We start from the raw sequence: 27326 nt of genomic DNA, 5'->3' as shown, positions 1-27326 counted from the left end.
AGGCCAGCGCGGAAGTGCCAAAAACTGCAGTTCGTCGAATGGCCATTTGAGGCTGGCTCCAAAATGTTAAAATGCCCAACTTTACAGTAGAAATAAGCATGTTTATAACATGGTTTAAAAACAGGTTTTGGTCTTTATAGCTACACTTACGTGGCTACAATATAGTGTAGCAGCCACAAGGGACAATACAAGAAATTAAGTAGTAGATACCAAAACCAGTATTCTACGATTCTCAATACCAAATTTGATACCATGGTAAAAAACTAAAACAAAACAATAAATCACATGTACTTCAACATACACTCCTTTTTAATAAAACATTTGAACATTACAAAAAGCAACTTGCAGCGGTAAAATTTGTGAGTGGATGTCCAGGACAGATGAGAGGTGGTTTGATGCCTATATATTCATAAATGAGCAACCTATTGAAATTGCGGAGCTGTCGCTGCAACTGCACTTGTCTCTTGTCTTCCACGTGTTGGATCTTTGGTAACTACGATAACTAGAAAAACGAGTATCGTCATGTTTTCATAATTTTGGTATCGACTTGGTACCGAAGTATCAGTTGTCGTGACATCCCAGCAGCCACTTACCCCAATCTAAGAATATCAAAAGAATTCACTTGGGCAGATTTCAGGCTCTTTTTTTTTTCTTTTTACCATACTGAAGGCCCATTTGGTGTATCTTGTCTTTCAAGGGAACAACTTCATGGCTTAAGTATGTAAATTGTTCAGTGCACACCTGATCTCTGCCACTCAAAGTAGAGATCAGGTGTGCACAATCATTTCATCAAATTGAAAAGCTGTCATTTTAAGTAAACAGACTTCACTGAAAAGGTGCAGGTGCAAGTCCAGATGAAGAGTCTTGTAATTTTACCTCTTTCCTTGCAGCTTTCTTTCTCTATACATATTTTAGAAGTTTCTTTAAGTTTTTTTTTTTTTTTTTTTGGTGCAAAATATGCGTGTGCATGGAGGTAAATGTACAGATATTGTCTAATAGTCTTAAATTGTCAGTGATATCAGATGGCTTGCACTTAGTCTGTCTTTGAATAGCCTGTGCTGGTTGTCAGACATATCATATTTTCCTCCTGTTTCCTAATTGTTTTTTGGATGCACAAAAATACCAAATGAGAATACCAGAAATGATTTTAAATATCATATATACTATTAAATGTACAAGTTTTTTGTTTGGCACATATAAAGATAATATGTAATAATGGCTGATTGAAACAGAGTTTCTATTTATTTATTTATTTTTTTGGTTTGGGGGGGTTAATTATGACATTAAGAGATTTGGATCTGTTGCTTCTCATTTGAATCCCACTCTACAATGTGTGTGGACAGTGGAGAGAAATGTATTAATTTACACAACATTTAATTTTAGGTGGGAAGCAGCAATAAAAGGTTGCACCAGGGTAACTGCCCCCCCCCCATAGATGGTGGCTGATCTGGCTCAACTGCATGGAGGACAGACTATTATTCGAGGAGACAGACATTTATTTCTAATTTCCCCTGCTTGATAAATGTGTGTTTCACCAAATTTTGGAAAGAAGCCTCCCTGTTGTCTGATCTGCTTTTTCTGAGGCTGCCACTGCTGTGATGAATCTCTTCAACAGAAGCTTAACTGCTAAGCGAAGTCACATTAATTACTGAGTCTGGTCAATATTTCCGTTAAATAGAGAAACACCGCGCCACAAATAGGCATGAACAAGTTGTTGGACTAATACTGTTGCTGGGTTTATTTGTGCTTTAGAACATAAATGTTGTGAAACAATCAGAAAATAACATTTTATTTCTCTGATTGACTGCTTTGTTCTCGTTAACCTCACTCCCTCTCCTCATTCACGCTCTAGCTTACTCGACTGCGGCCGCGCTCGCTCACGCATTTTTTTGAGCCAGGGAGGAGGGGCCAACTTTTAGCAACTGACAAATCCTGCTCAGTTTCCCAAACTACACCTTGAAAAAGATAGCCCTGTTGTAAAGGAGATGGGCTGACACGCCATGTCAAACCGAGTCAAGCCAAGCCAGCACATGTGTATGGAAAAGGGGTACTGGTGGTCAGCTATGGGTATACGACCAGGGACACAACTGTCTTCCATGCCATTTGTTGTGTCTGACCTTTAAGATGATGAAGTGCAGGGAGAGTGACCCCTGGCATGATTTGTTCAAAGAGCAGCCTCTTGGTAATGGGGGGTCCAGAGCTTGGCAGCATGCTGCGGGATTGATCAGCCCCTTACTCAAAGGCCAAATACAGAAAACCTAGCCAGAGGAGAAGGCCATGCAGGACGTGGAGTCATCCTCTGCTTTGAAGCCCTCTCCAATACCTCAGCTGTTTCACGGCATAAATAACTTCTAACTGGTAAAGCTATTCTTCTGTCCTTTCCCCCCTCTGTCCTCCTTACTCATGGATGAGCTAAGAGTTGCACTGCTGCAGATGTAAAGATATGAACGGAGGTCACAAAATCCTTTCTCTTTTTTTGTCGCCTTTCTAATCATCCCCCTTCTCCCTCTTCTTTCTTGTTCAGCTTTCTCACTCTCTCCGTCCTACTCCTGTGAATACTTCCTGTGCACTAGCCTTGTTGCACAGGATTAAATCCACTCATTGCGAGCTTGCATTGCTTCCACAGATGTCAGCATTGAGATTGAAATGAGCTCCTCTTCTGCAAAGAGGCTGAGTTAAAAAGGAAATTTCAGAGAGGGGAAGAGAGAAACTAAACATAAATGCAAAGTCTTTTCAGTTCCTTAAGTGTAGCCAGAGTGTGGCTTAACATTTGTGTGGTTGACCAAGGGCTTATAAGTGACTGAGGGTAGAAATACTTTTGATAATCATGGACCACACCTACTGTGAAAAACATTCTATAGCATTTGTGCTTTTGTGTTGTCACCAGTCATTTGGTCTGCATGTTTTTATTTGTGTCACACTGCCCATTATTGGGCACACCTGGATTGGGCATGTGTGCATTGCTCTTAAGTGTTTTGAGCATTGTATTTTCCATTATCAAAACACATCTATGCACTTGAAAGAACTTGAATTAAAAAAAGGTCTGACGGACTTGCTGTATGTTAATAAAATGCGCGCAGTGTTCAGTTTTAAGACAATTATACTTGTGTTTTCTGTTAACAAATTGGAGTGAGCGTGGTACAGGCCATTCATACATTGATGTACATTATTTCCAATAAATAAAGGTCACAATTTACTTGATGTATATAGTGTTAAAATGTTTAAACTAGCAGCATGTACATTAACTTAATATACCAGCATAGCAATAATTAAATCCAGGTAACAGTTGGATAGTCAAGCCAAGAAACCGCCACGGCTTTATTGTCCTGTGTGCAGCAGCGGCACTGAAGCAAAGAGGTTAGAGTCTGGGTGGTCCAGGTCTCATAAACCTCCTCTGAAGGTTGAGCAGTCCAGCACATATGCATGTAGAACATCACCGAAGCTTCCCAGAGCTTTAAGAGACAGTAGATTAGTTAGGACTTCTTAAGGTCGGCCTTTGCATCTATGCTAATATGAGATCATGACCTTTCTTTGCCCTTCCTCAGGTGTTCCTTTAGAAGAACTAACATAAAAGATAAACACAAATCAATGAAATGAATAACTTCAACAGAGACATAAATAAGCAGTGGTTATGGCCGTCCATGGAGCTTTCTCATCTATGCTAATCACTGCCCAAAGGCATTGATGAAAGGATATTCTGAAGCTGTTCAGTTTATCGTTTGATTATATACCCAATTATAGTGCAAGTAAGCAATTAAACGGAGCCTGGATGTTGTGAACAGATTCTGTCTGCAACTGAACTATGCTGCTATACTTTGAGCACCCCAAAGCTCTAATTTTGTGCCAGCATGTGTGAGTGTATGTCGGAGAGAAACGCTTGATGAAAGAGGAGTGTTCATGGAGCAGCGAAGCCTGCCTTGATTACAAGGGTCAATAGTATCAGAATGACATCATCGTGTATTGTGTGATGAGTCCATGATGTCATGATTTGAGCTCCTGCCTGCGTGTTTGTGAGTGTGCCCATGTGGAGAATGGGAAGAAGTGTCTGGGAGAACAGTACTCTTCTTCACCGTAACACCATAACAGCATCTGTAAAGTAAACACAAGTGGCAGTTCCGCCTCTAAGCATTTGGCTCACTCAATGAAAGCAATCTCTACTAAATGGTAATGGGCCTCTGCAAAGTGGCATCATCAGTGTTCTTCATTTCTGATGAACTGCTACTGTGTCACGCCTTTAAATATACCCCATGCTTAAATATTAATAACAATCTGGCCATACAGGCAATGAGAGGCCTAATTCACTTAAATCAATTTTACTTTTCAACCCCCTTGCACAGATTTCCGTGCTTTAAAGCCTTGTTGTTTGCAGAGGATTATTTTGATTAAATGCTTTTAGTCCCTGAGTGAATTCCCTTGTAGAGGCTCTGGTGGGAGGTGTTGGCATCGACAACATCCTGCCAGGTTTTCTTTTCAGACCAAAAACTGTTCGTCATGTACAAACTTCTTTGTGATCTGCTTTCCCATCTATCTGCATTCCCTCGCCGCTTATTATTCCCCTTTCTGATTCTCCACTTATGTCAGGAATGAGAAATACTAATTAAGTTTAATGAAAGTGATATCTATATCAATAGGTCAGAAAACACAAAGGTGCATATCTGTTTCATTCATTTCAAGTCCCACGTTGGCTTCACACCTCAAAAGAAATTCATCACACTGCCTCAAAGCCTTTTGGAAAGGCTTCTGCCCCCACCTCCTTCCTGCATTCGTTGTTACTGTATGTGATAGAAATTGAGACATCTATTAAGCTCGGCCTATTGCTTGGCACAAAAGAGTCTGACATTCCTGAATGAAGAATCCTCTTGTGGTTCTAACCTTTGGATCTCATTACACCCATACTCCATTTGTACTAAAGAAATTCTATCAGTGTGAGCAATTATGTTCAGGTTGGGTTTGCACAATTTTGTAACTCATAACCACTAACCACTTGTCTTGCCGGCTTGGTGTCTTACCCTCAGCATTGTTTTCCTAACAGTGCTTGTATTTGTCTCTGGCCTCTTCATCTGTAGCTCCTTACATTGTGTGCATTCAGCATATGAGATGTGCTGCTGACTTTGTCCACACAAATACAGTATGTCTTCAGGCAAGTGCAGTGGCATCATGGAGAGATGGAGGGATAAGAGTGGCTAAAGCAGAGGACCTCTGTCACTCTCTCACTGGTTATGTGGTTATGTTTCCCTCACATGGCTATTGTCTCTGTTTCTCTGTATGTGTGTGGGAATGTGTGTTTGTGCTATGGATATTAGCCAACAAAATTGGATTACTCCAGAAGAGAGAACATTAATTTTTCCATCACCTTACCATGGATAGAGGCCCCTTCATCGATTAGGTTAGGTTCACAATAACTTGTCAAACAATATTTCAGTGAGGCCACATTGAGAAATTAAAGGTGAGTGAGAGATATTTCTAATTTTCTCCAAAAACTAAAATAATGTCTTACCACATATAGTCCTACCAGCATGTACTGTAGGCTACATGTCTTCATGGATCTACCCAGTTACAATTTTTATTCTGTGTTATTGGTCCCAATCTGTTTCTAGAATAGCATGTACATTTATTGCTACTTTTTAGACCCCTTCTGCTCATTAATTGCTGGTGCATAATGGTGCTGCCAGCGTTGGTGTTCTGTCTGTATTTGGTCAGTTTGGGTCAACTATATTTTGGATCAGGTTTAATAATCCTTGGCTCGATTTCTGATGGGGTCTACAGTCCTCTGGTCTCTTTAGGATTTATGTGCACTGGGTTTGGTAGGTTTTCCTAGAGTTCGTTTTGTATTGGGTGTATTGTTGTACCCTTGGAAACATTAATTGGTCGTTAACAATATAATAGTTGCAATTACTCCATAGACAACTTAAGTGCAGTCTATTTTACAAGCCTTTTTTTATGTAATCTCTACCTCTGTGCAGTTTCTTGAATGTCACATGATGATGTTGATTTAATGTCCACTGGGTAGAGCTAAACTAATCATCATCCACACACAGAGCATTAGCACCAAGTAGAAGGTTTATTGTGAGATATTATAAATGGAGAGAGAAAGAAAGTGACAGAGAGAGAGAACACGAGCAGTTTTTCCTTTCCCAAATGGACTGAGCTTAATGGGAAGCAAGCTAAGTATTCTCATGACCTAATTGCCCCAGACCACAAAAATAGTTACTGTATTTCTGCTGGTAACATGTCATTGTTAGCTCTGCATTCCCAACATGTGTTTCTAGAGTCCAGCTCCCCCAGTCAGTCTCAGGGACCTTTACTTGACATTTCTGGGCTACATGGAATGCCAAAGTGATATCATGGGATGGTGTGTAAATAGCATGCCAGACATTTGCGTGTCATGTCTACGCATTTTAAGCTTTTCAGTTGTCATTTAACACTGTTACAGATGGTGCATTTAATTAGTTTTGGATGTGCAGGAAAAAGTCAGGTGACCTTTTCCAGGTGACCTTTGTTGTCATGGTAATAATAGTCAGGTGGCTTGGTTTGGTTTAGGAAAAGTAAGTTAAATACATTACATAGCTTAAAATAAGTCAACATTAACTGTTTGTTTCACACGTTACATGTACAGCAGCTCAGTCCTGTGTTTAATGTTAGTTACCTCATTTGAGTACTTGAGTTAAGTTACATTGTGTACGCGAGGGTAGTTGAGTACATGAGTAAAAATAAGTCAACTTTTTTAATTGTGGTTTCACATGAGACACAAACAGCTTTCCCCTGGGTGAAAGCTGGTGTTTGTTTGAGCGTGACCTCGTCCCTACGAGGTCACAATGTCTAATGTCTAAACTGGCCCATCCAGATGTTCTCCAAGAGGCGTATATTGGTGAGCAAGTAGATTTTGTTTTCTGCTGTACTTACTCCATACATATATTTGTGCTCTACATTTCAGAGGGAAATATTTTACTCATTACTCCTCTATATTTATGTAATGGCTTAAGTTACAAGTTATTTATTAATTGCTTGAAAGTTTTAAATACATTCTTTTTAATTTAGTGCCTGAAGTACGCTAATGTGATAGCAAATGTGTAGTGTGTGCCATATTTTGTCTGCTGTGGCTTGTCTGACTTGTGTTTCTTTTGTTATTATAAGTTTAGCTTCATCTGGACCCGCTCCAACATTAAATGCTTCTTACACATTAATGCATATTATTGCTAGTTTAATACTCTGAAACAGGCCATTCTTGTGAATCGCCTTACTTCTGATACTAATATATATTTTGCTTTAGGCTATCAGAAATAGTCAATATTTATATTAAATGATAAGAATTTAACTTGCGTTACATTCAGCTTGGTGCACAACTCTTAACGAAGGAACAACAGCCAATTAATTGATTCACTTTCATAAAATATACTAAACTGTCAATTTCAAAATCACATTAATAATTAACTAACCAAAATTACCATATAATAGCTAGTAAAGGTTGAAGGGTTTTTGAGTTCTGAATAGTAGAGGTTGGCAGAATTCACTCTTGTGCAACATTAAATAGACCATCATGTATATTCAAAAGCATTAATTACACTATACTAAAAGTAAAACACACATTAGGTTATCTAACTAAATGTAAAAAACAAAAGTGTGTATGTATATGTGTGTTGGATGTGCGCCAGAAAGAATGTATATGTTTCCTTGTTCCGCCTTTGTATGTTCCACAAACAGGAGCATGAACACACATGTGGTTGGGTCAGAAAGAAAGTATGTGAACCAGCAGTTTTGATTTTCCTCTCTGCGTGTACATATAATTCAGGATCTGTGTAGGAAAACGGTGCCAGGTTAGAAAAGAGGATAGTTGTTTTGCATGTTCTGGCTGCAACACAGCCCCCTGAGCAGATAGCGACCATTCTAGGCAATGTTTATGATTCCACCAGATGCGCCGCAGCGCGTTTCAAGCATCCCAGGAGCGGCTTTCTCTGTTCCATGGAGAATATACAGCTAGTCTATTTTTGACAGAAGCTGCACAGAGCAGAACGAACTGGGCAGTTAAGAAGCTGCGCAGAGGACTGAACAAAACCAGGTCCCAGACGTGACGTTATAGAGCTGTGCCTTGTGGAATCCAGGCGTTAGCAGCAAAAGGTGTGCTGGAGTGCCAGGCATACTACAGGGGATATCCGGTTACAGGAAGTGACTGTAAATGTAATGGCTTACATTACAAAATAAAAGTTCAGTTTAAGTCACACAATGAATGTAATAATCTATGGAGTCCAGTGGTACCTACATTTATCATAGTAGTATTATAGTATTTTTACTCATGCCTAGAGCACACTAGGGGATTTTCACTAGGGGATTTTCAAATCTTAACTGATTATATCAGACTTGGCGTTGGACTTAGAATCTCATAGAAACTCACGTGATCAAATGTGACTTCAGACAAAAACAAACACGGAGGCAGACTGTCAGCCACACTTGTGTGTGCTATGTTCTGCACTGAAAAAAGAGACAAAAACTGTGAATGAAGTAATGGCTGAGAAGACTGAACCAGCTCACTCTCATCGGCTATCGGAGGTTTCTGCTCAATATTCCATCGCTGTTCCTTTCAGGATTGTGACAAGATTTCTAACCACAAATTGGGAGCACCCCCTTGATTGTCAGCAGGTGCAAAACAGACCCAAAATCTGCCCAGTTATCCTCTCTCTGGCATCTCACCTTTGGTTAAAAGAGTTAAACGTCCCTATCACATTCCGTCTGCTATAATCAGTTAGTTCACTTTGTAGTTTGTTTTGTGAAAACATATTTTCTGTTTTGCCATGCCTGTTTTTATTACAGCGAAGTCCTAGTTGCCTATACCTCTATAATTCCACTAGTCCACAGGTTTCAAAGTAATCAAAATGATATTCTTTATATTTATTAAGAGTATTCTTTTTTCTTTTGATTTTTTTTTTTTTTTTTTACTTTTTCATCAAGGGCTCTTTTTTTTTTTAGCTTTTTATGGCGTACTGCTTTTAGCCTGCTGTCTCAGTGCTAGTAAGTAAAGGGGTAAATGACCTTCTCCATGGATAATTGCTTCCATTCACTAGAGCAGCCTTGTGCTCATATAGGAGGAGAAAAATTCACATGTATGGCTATATTGTTTGGCCCTAATGAGGGTCTTTCTTGAGTTAAAGAGTGCTTGAAAATATACTGAATAGGTGGAGAGAGCTGCATTAATTTCACAAGTACACACACTGTGTTGCTATTAAGATGCCTATGACCACTGACCACACTACAACTGAGCATGTGTTGATATTCTAGATTTGTGTCAACCAATGTGTTGAAGTTATGGTAAGGGATAATGTTAAAACAAGGTATTGCTAAAGGTTTGAATAAATGTCTATGATTAGAGCATAAATAAAATCACTGACATGGTCCAAACTCGGGTTTCTGGCGTCATGTAATAGAAATGCTAAAAAATGTGTGTGTTCTTGTTTGTGTGTGTTTGTACGGGGACAGGGTGTCTCTTTAAGTAGGACAGTATAAATTGATGGCCAACTCTGAAAGCTGACCTACATAGAGGCACAGACAAACTAGTTCCCTCAGCTTGCATGCCGAGGCCACTTGCTCTGCAGAACATGCAGAGGAAGCAGGCATTTTGTGTGTTGCATTTTGTAAAATCATACAGTAGATCCAGCCATACAGTTTTGCAAGTCTCACATTCTGCTCTTATAGTAGGTTCTTTGATGCAAAAATTGCCCCTACATATAAGTATGAGTGATATATTGCATTGTACCCTAGAATAGTATTTTTTTCACTTGAGTACTTTTTTGTTGTTGCTCCACAACCTATTTTTCGTTGTTGGATGTCCTCTTTTCTATCTTCAATTTGAAGGAATCAAGATAAATTCAGAAATTTAATTTACTGACCAGAATCAAAGATCAAAGATGTCCAAACAAATGGTTCTGAACTGATAAATACTAACTCACTGGGGCACCATAAAATGATAAAGGCCAAGCATGAAGAAAACAACATCACTTTGAAATCTAATTACGTAAATGTGCAATCACACTGTTTCTGTGTAATTGTTCTCTGGCCTGATGTTCTATTTCATTCTGTCATTAGCTCCTTTGTGACATTCCTCAGTAATCAGTAATGAAATGTTAAAATGTTGTCTCAACTAATAAGTTCCAGCATTTCAAAGCCTCAGAGCCGCTGTTATGCAAACTGAAACGTCATGTATAGTAACTGTGGCCCAATTTTAAGCCAGTTCCTGTGCCACCTGATGCTTGCTCATACAGCCACCTACACAACATCATCACCTTTTATGTTTTGGTTAAACTGACAATTCCAAAGAGAGATTAGCATTGGTAAAGTCCCAAGGAGGCAATTGCATTTGCACACCTACTACAAGGTGTTTTATTTTATTTGACATATTATCTTTATTAGTTTTTCTTTTTTCCATCATGATTTTACTAACAGGGCCTCAGATCCAAAATGAAATATACTCTGCTCATCATATCAAACCTGTGCACTTTCCATTAGAAGTCCTTTTTACAACATCTGTCGAGTACTCTGGCTGTAATACTGCATTACATTATTGAGACACAGATAGCTAAGGATGATGGCCCATTTGATTAATATTAAGGCTAACAGGGCTTCAGTAGATGACAGTCCGACACTTATTACCCAGTGAATAAAAAGCATAAGGCAATGCACATCATCATAATTTAATATGGGCTAAACCCATGCTTTTCTATTGTTACTTACCTGGAGAATTATGTCATACATCCAAATGTTTTTTGTAGTTTTGAGTCACCTATGTATTTATTTTGAGGCTTAGTTTTGCTTGTCTATTTTGGAATCAAACCGTGTTACTTGAGTCTTTCACTGGTTCTAATTCAGTCATAAGATGTTTAGGATCCGTTTACTGGCTTGGTCTCTTTTGAATATGCTCTTTTGCTAATTGACCGTGGCATTCATCGCTGTCAGGAACCACTCTCTCTCATTACCTCTGCTTTGCACATTTAAGTGGTGTTCTGCCATTTACACATGAGTTACCATGTGTATGTAAAAGCATGTTTCATAACAAAGCTCTGGTTACAAATTTGCAACCAGTTCCGACTGACAGCTGGCCAATCACAGTGCAGAATAGGACTAGCTATAACTGAGATCCGACACCTTCATGGCTGCGCTCCATTCACTCTAATGCAAAAGGAGTCATTTTCTTGCTTTCTTCTGCCGTATTTTTCCAAGTTATGGTTAAACACTGTTCCTGGGGCACTTGTAATAGTTACAGTCGCTACCCAGAGAGGTTGATAGGAGAAGTACGATTTATTCTCTTTCCTAAACCTAAAATAAATCCAGAAAAATGTAGGCTGTGGGTTGTTCCTAATGTGATGTTAGTTAGCTAACACTAGCTAACTCACTACTGTGTAACATTATAAAGGCCTACTGTTCTGCTTTTTAACGATTGTAATCATCATCATTGTAATAATGAATAGAGGCCTACCCAGCTTTACAGAACAGTGTTGTTCCTTAATATCGTTGTCTTTTGTCTCAATCGTCGGGGGATGCGGTGGTTCACTTGTACTGTGTGATCGGTAGACTTTAGCTTCTCTTTCATTTTTTTCACATCCGTTTGAGTCAGTTTGACAGCCTGAATACAACCTTCAAATGTATAATGCAACTGCAGAACTTGCTGCTTCTTTCTGAGATTGTATTTTCCAACAAATTTGTCAAAATTTCTCCGGGGAGTGCAGTAATAGACAGTGGCAGCGCCGTGATAAAAGTCTAACAGCTCCCACAGTTTGTGGGACTTAGCAATGGTAACTAAGGGGGGCGTGGCTTAGCGAAGGGTCAGTTCTGAACCTCAAAATCCCACCATATCCCTGAACACAACCCATAGGAAGCAAAGTAAAAAAAACTGAATGTATTTATGTTGTGATTTTAAACCAACAAACATCCCAAGCCTTATCTGCTGAGTGTTGTCTTGTCTGAAACAGTGCTCATGGCTCACTGTACTGTGCTATATAGGGAGTCATTTTACATCATCCCTCTTCACTTTCCCCCATGGACTCGCTTGCAGTGAAGTAGTCATTTATTTGTTAAGGATTTTATCAGCTTGACTTGTGAACAATAAACAAAACCGGTATTTTTGTTTATTCGTTGTCAATTCTTGTTATCAAAGAAAAAGGGCATTTACAGAAGTTAAGAGGGGAGATCCTTGAATATGCACTGGTGGATCCTGTATGAATGTCTGCAGTGATGTGATCTAAATATGGCAATATGAGTAGTAGATTTATTGAGTATGTGTGGAACACAAACTAATTGACAATTGTTGTGCTTGCATTTGTATATGATTGTTCACAACATCGTAAGGCTCTTTGCCTCTCTGCTTGTACCAAACCAACATAAACACCCTTTTTATACAGTAGATAAGGACCACAACACCCCAGGACTACAGACCTCAGCTGACAGCTCTGTTATTTCTGTCTCAAGTGTTAAGGCAGGAGACTGCATCTTTTTTCTTTTAATATAATTCTTTATATATAATTATTAAGACTTCTTCAGTGGGTTGAGTATTACACAATTATTTGAAAGCTGAATTTGAAGCAAATTTCATTTATTTTCAAACTTTGTTTTGCCTTATTCTTTTAAAGTGTTAATACTGATTCTTCAGGAGAGTGTTTACACAAAGTTTTACAAATACTTTCCTTATGCGCCAGAAAATGTTCAGTATTTTCAAGCAGTTTTTATTGAAACACATTTGAAGATTTAACCATTTCCAGTTACAGTATTTTCTCAAATTTGCTCTTCTCTGTTTCTGTTCTCTTCTCTCTGCTGTATGTGCCCTGTGCTGTTAGAGAGTTCGTAGCATTAAACAGAGGATTAATGCCTGGGGGCTCTGGATCTCTAGTAATAGCAGACGGAAATACTGATCAAAGGTCTCTAACTGTGCCGTGGGTGTTAGGACTGCCCCTGTCTGCTTCGTTGCATTACAAAAAGATGGGGCTTGGAGGCTGGGGCACACAGACAGACAGGCAGTGCAGGAGCCTCCTGTAGACTTTCTCCTGATTGGACAGGGGAAGGTTTGATCATGCATAATTAGGGCAGGATAACCTTAATAATTTTCAGTAAGGGAAGTATAGGATGAGCAGTTGGAACTGCAGGTGGGCTGCACCTATGACCTAGCAGTACATGTACAGTATGTGTGTGTGTGTGTGTGTGTGTGTGTGTGTGCACACATGTGTGTATGTTAAATGCCCATCAGGGGGGCTTCATTCCCTTCATGCTGTGTACCAGAGGACACGTCTGACACATACTCCAGGTACCGCTTCCTCACTCTGTGTTGATGGGACTGGACTCAGCAGCAGGCTCCTCTCACTAAATGTAGTTTTAACTGCATTTAATGAGAGGAGCATTGTCAAAGCATTGGACATACATATTTATCTGGTGCGTGCGTGCGTGCGTGCGTGCGTGCGTGCGTGCGTGCGTGCGCACATAAGCACCTTGAGGTCCAGGTGTCAGTTAAGGGGTGTGTATAGTTTTTCCTTGCTATGACTCCCTGTCTTTTCTTTTAATTCAGCTCAGGCTTAACATTGACCTAGAAAGGTGTGTGTAATGAGCACCAGGTATATGCTTAGTATATCTCTGGTAATACATGTGCTTTGCATTCGCTCTCATGTACTAATTGTAGTATATTTAGCTGCAGTCATTAGAGAGTTGGGGGATGGCAGCTACCCATAGCAGTTTTAAATTGATATCACCCTTAAATCTGTCTCATGTTTATGCTCTCACAGTCTTACCAGATCTTTACCTAAAAGTATCACTGATAATACTGATAATAATACAGCTCCTCCAACCACTTCTACTAAGCCATGAGAGTTAAAGATGTTTCAGTCAGGCTTTAGTCGACAACAAGACATTACACTTTAGGAGACTTTCACACCTGAAAGTCCGCAGCAAGGTCCGAACTAAAGTTTATTTTTTGATACATTTTGATACATTCGGTTAGTTTTGGTTTGGTTTCACACTGCAAAATAGGTGCACTATTTGTTTAAGGCTATATGTGTGTCAAAATACCATTTTAAATAAATATTGTCATGCAGCAGATATGTCCTGGCATACACATCATGTTCTAAAGACTTAAGAAAGCATCTTTGTTTGATACAGATCCTTTCAGAATCACACCACAATCATTTAAATATGGTTTTTAATGACAATAAGAAAAACATCATCCCCTCCAATATTGCAAATCATATCACAATTGCAATATCAGTCAAAATAATTGCAATTAGATATATATTTTTTAAATGGTTCATCCCTAGAAACTAGTGAAATAATTTTAGCTTTTACCCAACCAACATTATTCTGGAAGCCAGAATCTTTCATTCATTTGCTACCCCAAACTGAAAACTCCTTTTGTGAGAAAAGCCTTGGCTTCCTGCCAGGCTAGCCTTGCTAGCAAATTCAGTGTCTCATCTTAGACATGGAAAAAAGGTTGTTGATGAAAATGTTAACGAAATGAACACTGGTGGGTAGCACGTTAGAGCATCCTGTTTATTTTAAATTCACTTAATTTAAAGCTGCGATGCCACTTTTCACATCATAGTCATCTTTACCGCCTCAATTTGCAAGTTCTTCCATTATCTGCCTCTGGCAGAATCAGCCTTTTCCCCGGTTGGGAGAGGCCGTGGTGTGAAATAAAGACAGAGTATGATGAAGCTGGTAAAAGGCCGTGAAAGTAGGCTCCCTGCCGATTCTGTGGAGCAATGAGATGAAGCTATGCCCAGTTCTCGCTAATAAGTGTGAGCAAGTGCAGCCAAGAGGCCTCAGCCAGTAGCCACACAACACCTATTATCAGCCTTCCTATCAGACATCCATGTGTTTCCATTTACAGGGTATTGTTTAAGCTGTGGGAAGGTTCTTCAGTGTGAGCGTGTTGACACCTCTCTCCTTGTGTCTGTCAGTGCTGACAGTCTTTAATAGTCTTGTGGAGGTCAGCCTCCTGCCATGTGTGGATAGTTGAAAGAGAAAGGCCGGGATACATGAGTACTATCTTGCTCTGCTGACTCCCTGCAGAATGAGGATGGGAGAGAGGAATGCTTCTGTTGGTGCTATTTTGTGGCCTGTAATTGTCTGTAAGGTCTGCAAAATAGGATAGTAGAGCAAAGGACTGCATTGCAATGGCGGTGCCAGAGGTTCAGACAGTCCACAGGGGACTGACCAAGAAGGCGTGTGCTGAGCCAAGGAGAGATAAAAATTGGGATGTTTGTTGTTGTTTTTTGTGTGTATGTGTACAGGACACATTCTAGGAGTGGTTTACACTACAGCAAACTATATTTTTGTTCATTTAAACAGATCCAGTCATGGGTGGAAGGGCCCTGCTGGTGGTATATGGGGTGGTGTGGTTTGGCCCTGACCCCAGTGGATATAATGGTGCAGTGGAAAATGTCAGTTGATGGAGGAGCTGCCTGTAGCAGCAGGAAGGAGTGTGGCGACAGGGGCCATGCGTGTTAACCTCTTTCCTTGTCACTTTTTCTGTCTTCCCCCCCCCATGCTCCACTCCCTCTACCTACACTCCTCCGTGACAAATTACTCCTGGCGGTTGATTTGTTGGTTGTCAAAAGTGCTCCTTGCGCTGGCATGAAGGTGGGATGAGCAGGAGAAGAGGGTGCAGCTGGCCCCCCCCCCATCCCCATTGTGCCTGTCGTCATCACCAGTCCCCCCCCCACATATGTGTGTCGAGGCAACCCAGTGTTAAGATGTCTCGGTGGAAATTGATATTCTGTCTCATAAGATCTCATCAGATTAGATGTTGTCCATGTTTAATCAGCTCACACATTAGGTTTCCAACCATTCTTTTGACAAAGCTGTTTTGATATTTTCTAGCTTGTGTCACGAGCAGAAAAGAGGCTTTTGTTATTTATGGAGGAGGAGCTGGAGGAGGAGCAGAAAATAAAAATGCGAGTGAGAGATAAAGACTTTATAACAGAACTATAAATGCCAGTGTTTATGATAGGCTGACTAGTAAGCAGCAGCTCCTGAGAAAGAAACTCCGGATCTTTCTGGATGATATGATGAATTAATAGAATAAGCTGCTTAGGAGACTAATGTACTACAGTACACTTCATTTTGCCACTTCTGCAGGTGTGTGCATAGTGAGACAATTAAGCTGCTAAATATTTACCTGACAGTGTGCATATATATGATATGAATGAAATATATGGTATGTTGTTGATATATATGAAATTAATTTATTATAAGATTAGTAATGGTAAACTGTTTATATATAAACTAACCAAATGGAAATTGGCTTAGCCAGTGAATTAAATACCTGACAAAGGTATTTAATCGTGCTGATTCAAAAATCCAATACTGCCATAAAGCAGTCCTGCTTATTGATTTGCAACATAGCCAGCAATGACCGAATACAACCTGAGATATTAAAGGAATAACTAGTATAAACTAGAGTTGCAACGATTAGTGGATAAATTGATTTGTTGATCGACAGAAAATAAAATGGGGAACTGTTTTGAAAGATGAGTTTTGAAAAACACCAAATGGTGTTGGTTGGTTATATTTTCTGCTTTTCTCGGTTTTGTATCATGGTAAACCATATATTTTTTGACAAATATATGGACAAAGCAAGACATTTGATGACATCACCTTAGACTCTGGGAAACTGTGAAGGGACTTTATAGACCACAAAATGTATCAATTAATTGAGAGAAAATAATCGGCAGATAAACTGATAATTAGAATGATTGTTAGTTGCAGCCCTGGTACCAACAGTACAGCAAAATCTCTTTATGGTTGATAAATCTCTTCTGGTTGTAGTGCAGTATGCGAATATGTGCACATGTGCAGGATACTAGGCTCTAAAAAGCTTCTTCTTGAGTCACTGACCTTGAGATTTGTCCTGTGAAGTGGATGATGACTGTGAGCTGATGCCCAAACACGTGGATTTGTCACACTTGTATGAATAGGACAATATTCACCATTGTTCAGCTCAATCAATAAGTAGTATTTGAACTGTTGTCTCCCATTAGTGTATCAGTCCCTTTTAACACATTCAGAAGGTGACTGTTTTTACTGTATCATCTGACATTCCATAATAATAAATTCTTGGTGCTGCCTGTGGAGTGTGTGCGAGTCAGATGGGGTGTAGTGACAGCTGTTTAAGCTCAATCTGAGGTGATTTTATTTCACTGTCGGGCGTTTTGAAAAGAAACTCATCTCCTTTCAGTCCCACTTGCTGCTTTATTCACTAACTGTTTCTCTTTTGTGCGGTTTCCGATTTTGCAAAAGTAATAGAATATCAGTTTTCCTTTCAACCCCAGCTATACAGATGCTAGATTGCTTTGTGCATCACCATCAAAACACAGAGGAAAGCATTGCAATCCACTTGTGTTCAAAAGTCTGAAACCATCTTGTCTATGTGTGTTTGTGTTAAAAGAGGGGTTAAGCTTTTATCCTATAAATATGGCATGAAAACCCCACTGTCAACCACGCATCAATTCTAAGGCCTGCATTAACATAAAACGAGGGCTTGTTATACAGTGAGATTTCAATAAAAAGAACACAAAATGCATTTAATCAAATTCAGATGCTGGGCCCTAGCTCCCTGAATCTCATTAAATGAGCTTTGTGCTGTTTTTCCATCTTCTCTTTGTAAAAGAGGTCCTCGAGTGCCCTTAATAATGTGGCAGATTTCATCATATTCCTGATTTAAAGAGGACAATGTCTGTCTTGTTCACTTGTTCTTTTCCGTGCCCAAGCCAATCTCCACAGATGTACTCGCATGGTTTCTGGATCTGGCTCCTGAAAAATATTCCATCGTGTGGTGCATTTTCTTTTAGTTACTACAGTTTTGTTAAGGCTCTTCACTAACTCATTCTCCCCCCCCCCCCCTTCTCTGTTTCTCTCTGCATAGGATTTGGTTTCATAACTTTTGAGAGTGAAGACATCGTAGAGAAAGTCTGTGAAATTCATTTTCATGAAATCAATAACAAAATGGTAAGTCCACTCATTTTTTCAATTCCAGGTGGGTGTTGAAGGATTAATATTTGATTTCTATTTTCCCCAAGTATTAATAGCGAAGGGTGTGTGTGTGTGTGTGTGTGTTTGTGAGTGTGTTCATGTTCATATGCACAGGCTACCACACATACATACACACACTCTGTGGGTCTCTGGGTCTCAGGGATGGGAAAGCAGCGGTGTGTACTGCCCACAAACCGTGAAATTGTGTGGCTGAGTTCTGCCTGTCAGGCTGAGGGACGGGAGTGTGGAGCCTGTCCCTCTCTTTTTGAATCCCCTACCGCACACGCACACACACACACACACACACACACACACACAGGTAGGGATGTCCAGGGCTGCAACAGGGAAGCTACTGGCAGAGGCAGAGTTCATTAGTCAGGGATTAACACCTTCCACAGAGTCCCAGTGATGCTTGTTTTATTTACACCAGTAATATGGTCATCTCAGGGCACTCTGCAGAGTTCGGTAGCAGTTTTCTAAGTCATCATGTCATTTATGCTAATTGACAGGAACCGACTTCAGTGTAGCGAGTGTGACATTAGGTCCTCCCTCACCCAGTTCCGCCCTGCAGGCCTCTTGAGAGATCCTGCATCATTTGAGCGGTTCTGTGGATTGTGGTTGACTGGAGGGAATACTTGTCTTACTGCCGTTCAGTCGGGCTTCTACTCTCAGTGTGTGTCACTCTCACCCAGCCTCTTCCTGAAACTGGCTGACTGACTGGCTCTCTGACTGACAGGACCAGCGTAGTAGAACCATGTTCACCGGGGACCAGCCCAGGTCACATATGACCCCAATCCTTCCTCCGTGTCTCTGCACTGCATCACAGTCGATGCTTAGGACTGCAGCCAAAAAGACAGAGAGTGACAGAAATAACTGATTGCATATGGAAGATATTCTGTCACAATCAAATGTCTCAGATCCTTTGACACGTAGGCATAGCACACAAATATCACACTTCAACATCAACAGCGTCTATTTATGCACGCAAAGCATAACAATTGCTGGCAACGCTGTCAATTCTTGATTTCAATAACTATTTACAGCCTATTTTTGCACAGTTTGTTATGTTACAAAAATAGTTAATAAGACATTTGTTTACCATCAATTCTGATGGGAAATCTCTGGAGTACATTTCTACACTGTTGTGTTTTCCACTCCAACTCTGACCATGCCAAAAAATTATCCTAATTTAAGTCCAACTCAGCCTATTTGTAAGAAGCTCTAATTAGATAATAATTGGATTGTAAACAGTAGTGCTACTTAGGAATGCAAATTCTGCTTAATAAATAGTTGGCCAGTGTAGTAATCATTATGAATTTATAAAAAAAATCTTTACATTAATTGAATAAGGTGTTTGAATCAGGGAAAAAAGCAAATTATCTAGATTATAAAGTGAAAACAAAATGTTGCAGTCTCTCAGTATTGTGCAGTCAGTAATCAACAAATGGCCAAATAAAACATGTGTAACTCACAAACCTCATTAGAGAACATAAACTAGATGAGAGTAACTATGCTGGACAGGTCTAGCACTTACAACAAAGGCTAACTCATTCTTACCGTATTGACGAAAAATGCTGTAGCCAACAGCAAATACCTGGTATCAAGAAGCATCAAATTAGAAACATAATATATGCTTTCCCAATGCCCCCGCAACATACTTCTAACTAGTTTTATTTGAAAAATGAAAACATTCTAGGTATCTATACATATATAGTCAGCAGCGAGTTGTGTACACAGTACGTCCACTGTGGCTAGTCCAATTGCTAAAATCATCTGCTCAGGTGGAACCTTTGGCTGTCACAAGCTTTAATAGCCCTGGGAATCTTTGGCATTTCTAGTCCACCAATAAATATACTTTATATCCTTTTTTTGAAGTGTATTCCAATAATGCAGAGCATGTATAAAGTAATGTTGATAAGCATGTGAGAAAATGTTAAGCTGTTCCATTAATGAAAAGTATATTTCCTTCTCCTTGGGATTCATGCTTCCAAACCTGCAAAATTAAATTTGGTTATGTCTACCCTGCTGCATAGAGGTACAGTCAAATACATTCCTATTAAAAGGATACTATGCGATTCTGCACAGTTTGTTGATAAACAAACTCATGAACGCGAATTGCCATGGTAACCAGTCCTACTCTGCTGAAATATAGCAGAAGCCACAGTGTCTGCTGTCCGAGAACATGTTAGCTGTTGATGTTTTAGCAGCACTGTAGAAGATGCGACAACAAGCCTGTCAATATTTAAATATGTATTGAAGCAAAATACTTTTCTAAGCCTAAAACTAAGACACGGAGTGTAGTTTATTTATCGGTAGGATTATTGAGAGGAACTTCCAATAGTTACAATTAGTGAACAAACATCATCAAACGAACGACATGTAAGCTCACAAATGCAGCATCTAAAATACAACAAAGTAAAAAACTAGCAAGTTATTTGAAGCAGTTGATACAAAAATACAGTGACTGATAAGAGTTGGGAAACACAGGAGCGACTGTTTGTCTCCAGGGCCGAAGTCAGTGCTAACTTTAGGGCTAGCTTCCTTCAGTTGGCAGCAACACACGGGCGCTCCTCTTTAGTCCGGTGAAGCAGCAGTCTTTATTCACCGGCCTCTGGACATTTACTGCTGAACAAGGAGCTGACGCGTTTCTCTCTGTTCACCGGGGCTCCGTTCACACACGCGCTCCCTCTATTCCTCTTCTACCGCACACACACTGACCGCTGCGGCAAAGCCAACAAAGCTAACCAGCTGGGATCATCACAAACAGGACAACAGACAGACAAGACAGTAATACTGAAGATACCGTTTATGTGGAACAGCAAAGCTAACATTAGCCTAGTCATCTGTCCAACAGAAACAGAGCAACCTCAGCGGTTTTCATTGCTTTCAAATCTCGTAGATTTATCCAGCATTGAAACCCCTCACAGATGTTAACACAGGTCTTCCCCTTGCCTGGTCATATAACCTGTCTCACAATTCCTCAGACCTTTCCCTCTGTGGCTTTCTCAGCCATCTTCACAGCTAAAGTCCTGTAAGAAAGTCCAGCATGTTTGAATGTACCACTGTTTGTTAACATTCTCTCTCCCACTGCTTCGAGCGCGCCACCTGCTGCTCGTTCCGAGCAGCTGTGTTTGTGCTCAATTTCCAGACCCAGGGGCTATGTAGGAAAACCGGATTTCTTTTCAGAGCACACGAAAAACGGAGAGCTACCCACCCATGACGAAATATTTGCCGAATTTAACAAAAAGTGTATTGGATTAGAATCGCAAAGCACCGCTTTAAAGAACTTAAAAAAATAAGCACTTTGTTGGGGGTTTCTGCCTTAAGACAATATTTAACATAAATAACACCACTTGCATTCCATTGATTCTCTTTGCATGTATAGGTTGCATTGTACCTTCCATTCATGCATTGCAACTGCAACTTTTTGTCAGAGAGATTTTATAGAAAGAGAGAATAAATTATAGGTTATTTTTGTTTTTTCATCCCCTGCTCTTGTCTCTTGCCAGCAACATCAAAGCTGTCTCTGATGTATCATCTAACAGTCAATGTTTACATCTGACTTGCTGATGTGTCAGAATCAAGACAGTTCCTATTATTGTTATCAATATTTAGTAAACGCTTGCTTCTGTAGGGCTATAGTGTAAAATAAGGAGTGAGCCCTTTTGGCTGGAAGCTTCAAGTCTCTTGTACTTGTGACCACACGCAACTGGGTTGTGATACACTGTTGTGCATTTTGACATGTTGTGGTTCACAGGGTGTGGCTGGAAAATGCATCAACTGCTAGATGAGTGCAAAAACAGACTAAACTCTGACCCATCTGGGAGTCCCAAAAACTTTTACACAAAAGACGAGGATTATTGAGGGGGTACAGTGTGAAAGGACAGAGCAAAGGCCAGTTTTCTGAGGCTTTTGTCGCCTTTGTAAGCGTCCCACTTGGCAACACCTACTGTACATACATTTTCCTGGGATGCAGGAAATAAGTGTGTCCCTCAGATTTTCTACAAAGTGCTGACATCTTGGAATGTCGGCAAAGAGATACGAATAATGGAGTGTGTTATAGAGTATTTTTCAAAGACACTTCAGGTTTTACCTTAGTTGCACAGAGGGAGAGTACTGGTTATCCGGTGTCTGAAGCACCAGCACAGAAAATAAAAAATGCCCCCTGTCTTCATCCTTATGAAGTACTATACAGAAATAGACCTCATCCATCCTCCCCGCAAGTGTTATCTAAGATGGTTCTTGAATAATTGATGCAGACAGAAATTCCACCCCACTTGGGAGGGTTGTGGATGTACAGGCCACCCCACCTTCTCCTTGCCCAATCTCTCAAGGGCTCTGGCAGTGTAGTGGGTCAATGCCCACTCAGATGTGAGTGACTGGACCTTTTAGTGACTTGGTCAATCACCCTGTGTTCATGTGCCATGAGGCCTCACTCTCAGCAGCCCTTCCTCTCTGTCACTATGAGTTTTGCCTCATATATAATTAAAAATAGGGTGCTGCTTAGCAAGACGCTCTCAACCTGCCCCACCAGCTGCACTGACTTCTACACTCACCTCTGGAGACTGCCCTGCTTTAGCAAATGGAGGATGTGATAAAAGTATGGATTATCCCGGGCAAAGCTCTGCATTATTGTAGAAACATCCTTTAGCTATACAGTAGCTGTAACTACCCTTGTATTTAAACCAGTAAATATTTTTGGGTAAAAATCAATAAGCAGAAGACGGCTTGACAGTTTTCAGATATTTTTATCAGTTTATCACACCCTCTGGTTTCTACATATATGAATTTCTTTATCATATTGTAGTAATACAGCACCTTAATACAGCTAAGGAAAGGTTGTGAATTCCATTTTCTATGACAGGAGCCCTTCTATCGCTCCCCACCCTACCGTTATGCACGCGCAGCTAATTCATAATAATACCTATCAAGTATTGGCTCTGATGAGCGAACAGTGTGCCATTAAAATGGACTCACATTGGTTTTAGTCAAGTGCTTCAAGGTAATGTTCTTTAATGTGTCATTTTTAATATTGAACAGTAGCGAATGGTCACAACAGGAGGGAGGAATTTTCTGTTAGTCGTCAATTTCTCACTGTCTTCCTGACATGACCAACCAATTACTGCGCTGAGGAGAATAAGCTCTCACTCTCCCTGTCACTGAGGAAGAGACTGATACAGGTCGGCATTTGTACACCAGCCTTTATATATATAGATGTACATTGCATTGATATAAGTAGAACACTGAAAGAAAAATAGCATCATGTACTTACATTATTATGGATACACAATGAATATGTTATTTTTTGTTTTTAATTTAAAAAAATGTCATGATCTTTTAAACTCACTTTGTATAATGTTTCACATTCATACAGTTTCAGGTGGAACTATTGTATAGCTGCCTGCTTAGACTCTTAGGGATCTACTTTGAGAACAGAAACATATTGCAGTTGGCAGATAAGTTGGATAAGTTGAGTTTAACTCTCACAACTCCTCAAGTACTATACCATAAATACTGAAGTGTCAGCAACTAGTATACAGAAAGGTTGAATTGTGTAACTCAGATATGAGAAACACTGACACTATGAAATGAATAACTAATCACAGGCACATCAGATGATGTATGTCTGTCAGGGATGTATTTTAGTAACATTTGTGTGGATGCTAGTTAGCAACCCAAACTGCCAATGTTTTTTTGTTATGTTTTTTTAATTCATCATCAGATTTTTATAGGAGGCGTGCCTCTTACAAATGTTGTTTGTAATGCTCATGGATTATTACAACATCAACAGCCAAAAAACCCTCCGGCTTTGCTTTTTTTGCACAAGATTTCTGTGGGGACGTGTTTCAATGATGTCAGTGGTTTCAAGTAGTTCTACCTGACTTTACTGGATGTAAAAATGTCAACACAGAGTAGAGTACTTGCTCTGGCTCTTGCTCTGTATGAAGAGAAGGCTGAAGCAGATAGAGAGCGAGGACGGACTGGTCGTATGTGGGTTTATGATTTTGTGGGCGAGGAAACATCTCAGCGAGTACCACCATTTGGTCCAAGAGGACGAAGCCCGGTTCCAGGATAGTAACCGTTGCTACGGTGTGTATTTGTCCCGCCCCCCCTGCACTGTGATTGGACTGCTGGGTAAAAAGTGACCGTGACGAGCGCAGCGTTTTTCCCAAAGTTGAACATTTTTCAACTCTCGGCGACCGGAAAAAACGCCTATTGCCGACCACTGGGCTGTTATACAAATTAAACATAAACAGACCCCAAGCTTATATTATATTGGTACCTTATGAGAAAATACCGTGAACCTGCTGTTCAGTACTACAGAAATTAACTAGTTCAATAAAAATATGATTATGTGAACTAAATAGAAAATTTAATTCAGTCAGTTTATTATTATCATATGCAAAAGACACTTTAACGATACTTAGGAATGGGAATATTGTATACAGCTTGAAATGATTATAATTCAAAATCATGTTTTAAATACAATGTTGATCAAAAATATTATTATTATTAACAGGTTTCAAATTTAAAACTGGTACTAATAAACTATTAACTTGGGTGAAGTTACTCTTTAATGCACTTGGAAATTGCATTCCTTAAATAGGTCAAGCTTAATGCTGTAAAAGAGCCAATTTGATTTTTACAAGAGAAATTTACTTGCATGTTTTTGAAGATCATGTTCTTAAGGAGCATCATATTTAATTGAACATAATATGATCAGTCTGCCAACGTTACAGTAAGCTGTGATAAAGGTTCATTATATCAGTAGCCTTTAGCCTGTAAGTTATAATATAAGCAGTGGGTTGTCTGAGATCAGCTAACCAAACGTAATTACTTTTAATTAGACCCATCTTCTGAGTTAGTGAGTGCCAGCTGTACCAGTTCTGCTGTTGTGTGTCAAACCTGCAAACCAATCAGTTGCGCTGCCGATGAACATTAAAATTTACAGCCCTCAAACTAGGGGCCATGAAGTCAAGTGTGTGTGTGTGTGTTCACCTAGGTCTTACACTGTGTAAATCACCTATGGACATACTTGTTTATAGCCATAGACTGAACTAGCTATCGCTATTTTAAAAGGAGTTTCTGCAGAGAGAAACTTAAGTCTCTGGGTTGTTCAAAATGTCTTTGAAAATATTTTTTAAAGAGTGGAAATCTTTAACAGTGTTTGAACATCAAGTGCCTAATAAGGAAGTAGGACCACCCTTCGGAAGTTTCAGTCCCTCATGGAGAGCTGCCTTGCAAGTTCTGGACTGTAAGTAATTGGATGTTTACCCTTGATTGAAGAAGGAAAGCTTTGAGGGATGAAGGAGGTGGAAATCCACTTCGCGCTATGCACTCCAGGATGTTCCATAAAAGCTCAATGATGTTCAGATCTACTGATTGAGGAAATGATGGAAGCAATTTGACGTCAACCTGATGATCATGGCATTACTTTTGAATGTGTCTCTCAGTGTGTATGGCTACAATATCATCTTGGAATATAGAAACATGCCATGGAAACTGTTTTGACACCACAGGAAGCACCTGGTCCTTAAAATGACCTCAAATTCCTTAGTTTTTACATAACCATGCAGGGATATCATCAGCCACAATGGTTCCTGTGAGATTGCTGGCCATCAAAGGCATCATTTTGCTTTATCCAAAACTCCTTACCATTATGATTTACCATTACTCAGTTATCCTCTTTTTTTATTTTTATTGCATACAATTCACATGGAATGGTTCAGAATGGAAGGTTTGCTGTAAATACCATTTATATAAAATATATAACATACAGCTTTTGTTTTGACAGATTCACAGAGGTCTCAAAGGTCAGAGTAAAGTGACACTCCCAGCAAAATCTATCTTTTGAGTATTAAATATTGACTCGCCTGAAGGCTTGAAATATTTGTAGTAATATGTAATATTGTTGATCTGTAATTGAGAACAGAGGATCCGGGGCCCCATTCACAAAACATCCTAAGGCTGAAGGTAGCTCCTAACTGCCCGAGTTGCAAAACTCCTAAAAGGGGCATGTCATTCCAACTCCTAAATTTCTGAGTATAATTCCCCAAGCATGTTGGGTCTAAAAGTAGATGCTAAGTGTGAGAGAAGTTAGAGGTAGTCCAGAGAACTCCAAAGTCACTAGACCTGCTCCATATTTTATTTAGTTTCATGTATAAAAAACTATGACAGTTTGTAAAACATCTAAAATGTTTTAAATGAAAAAAAATCTTAAACTACCTACCTACAAGCCTGCCTGAAATAATCCCACACCACCATGCCTGATGTTGTGCATTCAGAGCCCTGACATTTCCTAACTATTCAGTCTATGTGTTTTGACGGTTCAGCTGGGAGTGGGAGCTGGAGTAAATGAATCACACTGTTTCCTTTCTTCAGTCTGCCAGTCTACTGATGGAATCCATTCACCAGTGAAGCTAATAGTAGCCGTACACCTCCCCCTCTGCACACACACCACACCCACAGCACTCATCCCTGAAGGACAGCCATTGCCAGTTTATCCCGCCCACACCTTCCTGTTATACCTACAAGGTTAATATGTATAAAAGATGAAGAAAAGGTCATAACTGGAGCTTTTCTCTGCTCTGTATCATAGGGTTTGTAGATTATATAAGGCAATTGTTTGTTTTGTTCTGCACCGATCAAGTGGTGCTCGTGAGGTCTTGCAAGTACATGTTGCTGAAGACACAGTAGTGTTGAAACGTTGTGTTTGCACACTTAAAGGCTGCAAATCAATCAGTGTGCTCCAGTCTCTGTTTTTCCTTTGGAACTCTGCTGTCCTCAAACTGTGAAGATGATTCAGTGGTATATTGCTTGGAGATGCACGGAGTGCATTATGTGCACCTCATAATTTCAATATCAAGTGTGTTATTGCTAGATAGAGATACTTTTGAAAGAATAGTTACCTCAAAAAAACAACAATTTCTGATTTCAAAACCAGAACAATACAACAGCTGAACAACATAAAATATTCTGCAGTGACACTGAAATATTTGAGCTCTGATGATGGAGGTGATATGCAATTTATCACCTATGTATTTGATTGTTTATTTGTCTTTCCCTGAATTTAAAAGCTTAACCAGGGGCTGCACATTCTTCAGCAAGATGATTAATTGATTGTATATTACATCTTTTAAATGTTCTTTCCCATTTATCATTTTTTACATTGTACTGTGAAATAAACAAATAATTGATGATTGATTGATTACATCAAGAAGCCTGTTGACAATCCTTTTAATCTAACCTTTTAACCTGCCATTCTTCCAGTTAGAAGCAAATAATATACTGTGGTAAATATGAGCATAACTAATACAGTATCTCACAAAAGT

At 39.7% G+C, this 27326-nt stretch overlaps 1 protein-coding gene and 1 long non-coding RNA gene across 15 annotated transcripts in view; one reads left to right on the top strand and one right to left on the bottom strand.

Moving 5' to 3' along the window:
- The window catches only part of msi2b (musashi RNA-binding protein 2b), a 256557-nt gene that overhangs the window by 162487 nt on the left and 66744 nt on the right, over nucleotides 1-27326 (top strand). For all 14 annotated transcript variants that reach the window (XR_006823171.1, XM_046040319.1, XM_046040314.1 and 11 more), the window contains exon 8: nucleotides 17888-17970. Coding sequence is in view for 13 of the 14 variants with exons in the window: in XM_046040319.1 (XP_045896275.1) it covers nucleotides 17888-17970 (83 nt within the window). In the remaining variant the exon portion in view is untranslated. The remainder of the gene's footprint in view (nucleotides 1-17887; nucleotides 17971-27326) is intronic.
- Nucleotides 18395-19998, bottom strand: LOC123963444. Its single transcript, XR_006823172.1, has 2 exons — nucleotides 19552-19998; nucleotides 18395-18833 (listed from the first exon to the last, which is right to left on the bottom strand). It is a non-coding gene; the product is annotated as an uncharacterized LOC123963444 (long non-coding RNA).

The sequence above is a fragment of the Micropterus dolomieu genome, linkage group LG23 (assembly GCF_021292245.1).
Source record: "Micropterus dolomieu isolate WLL.071019.BEF.003 ecotype Adirondacks linkage group LG23, ASM2129224v1, whole genome shotgun sequence".
NCBI classification, from domain to species: Eukaryota; Metazoa; Chordata; class Actinopteri; order Centrarchiformes; family Centrarchidae; genus Micropterus; species Micropterus dolomieu.
The sequence above is the reverse complement of the archived record's forward strand: the minus strand, read 5'-3'. Positions and strand labels throughout refer to the sequence as shown.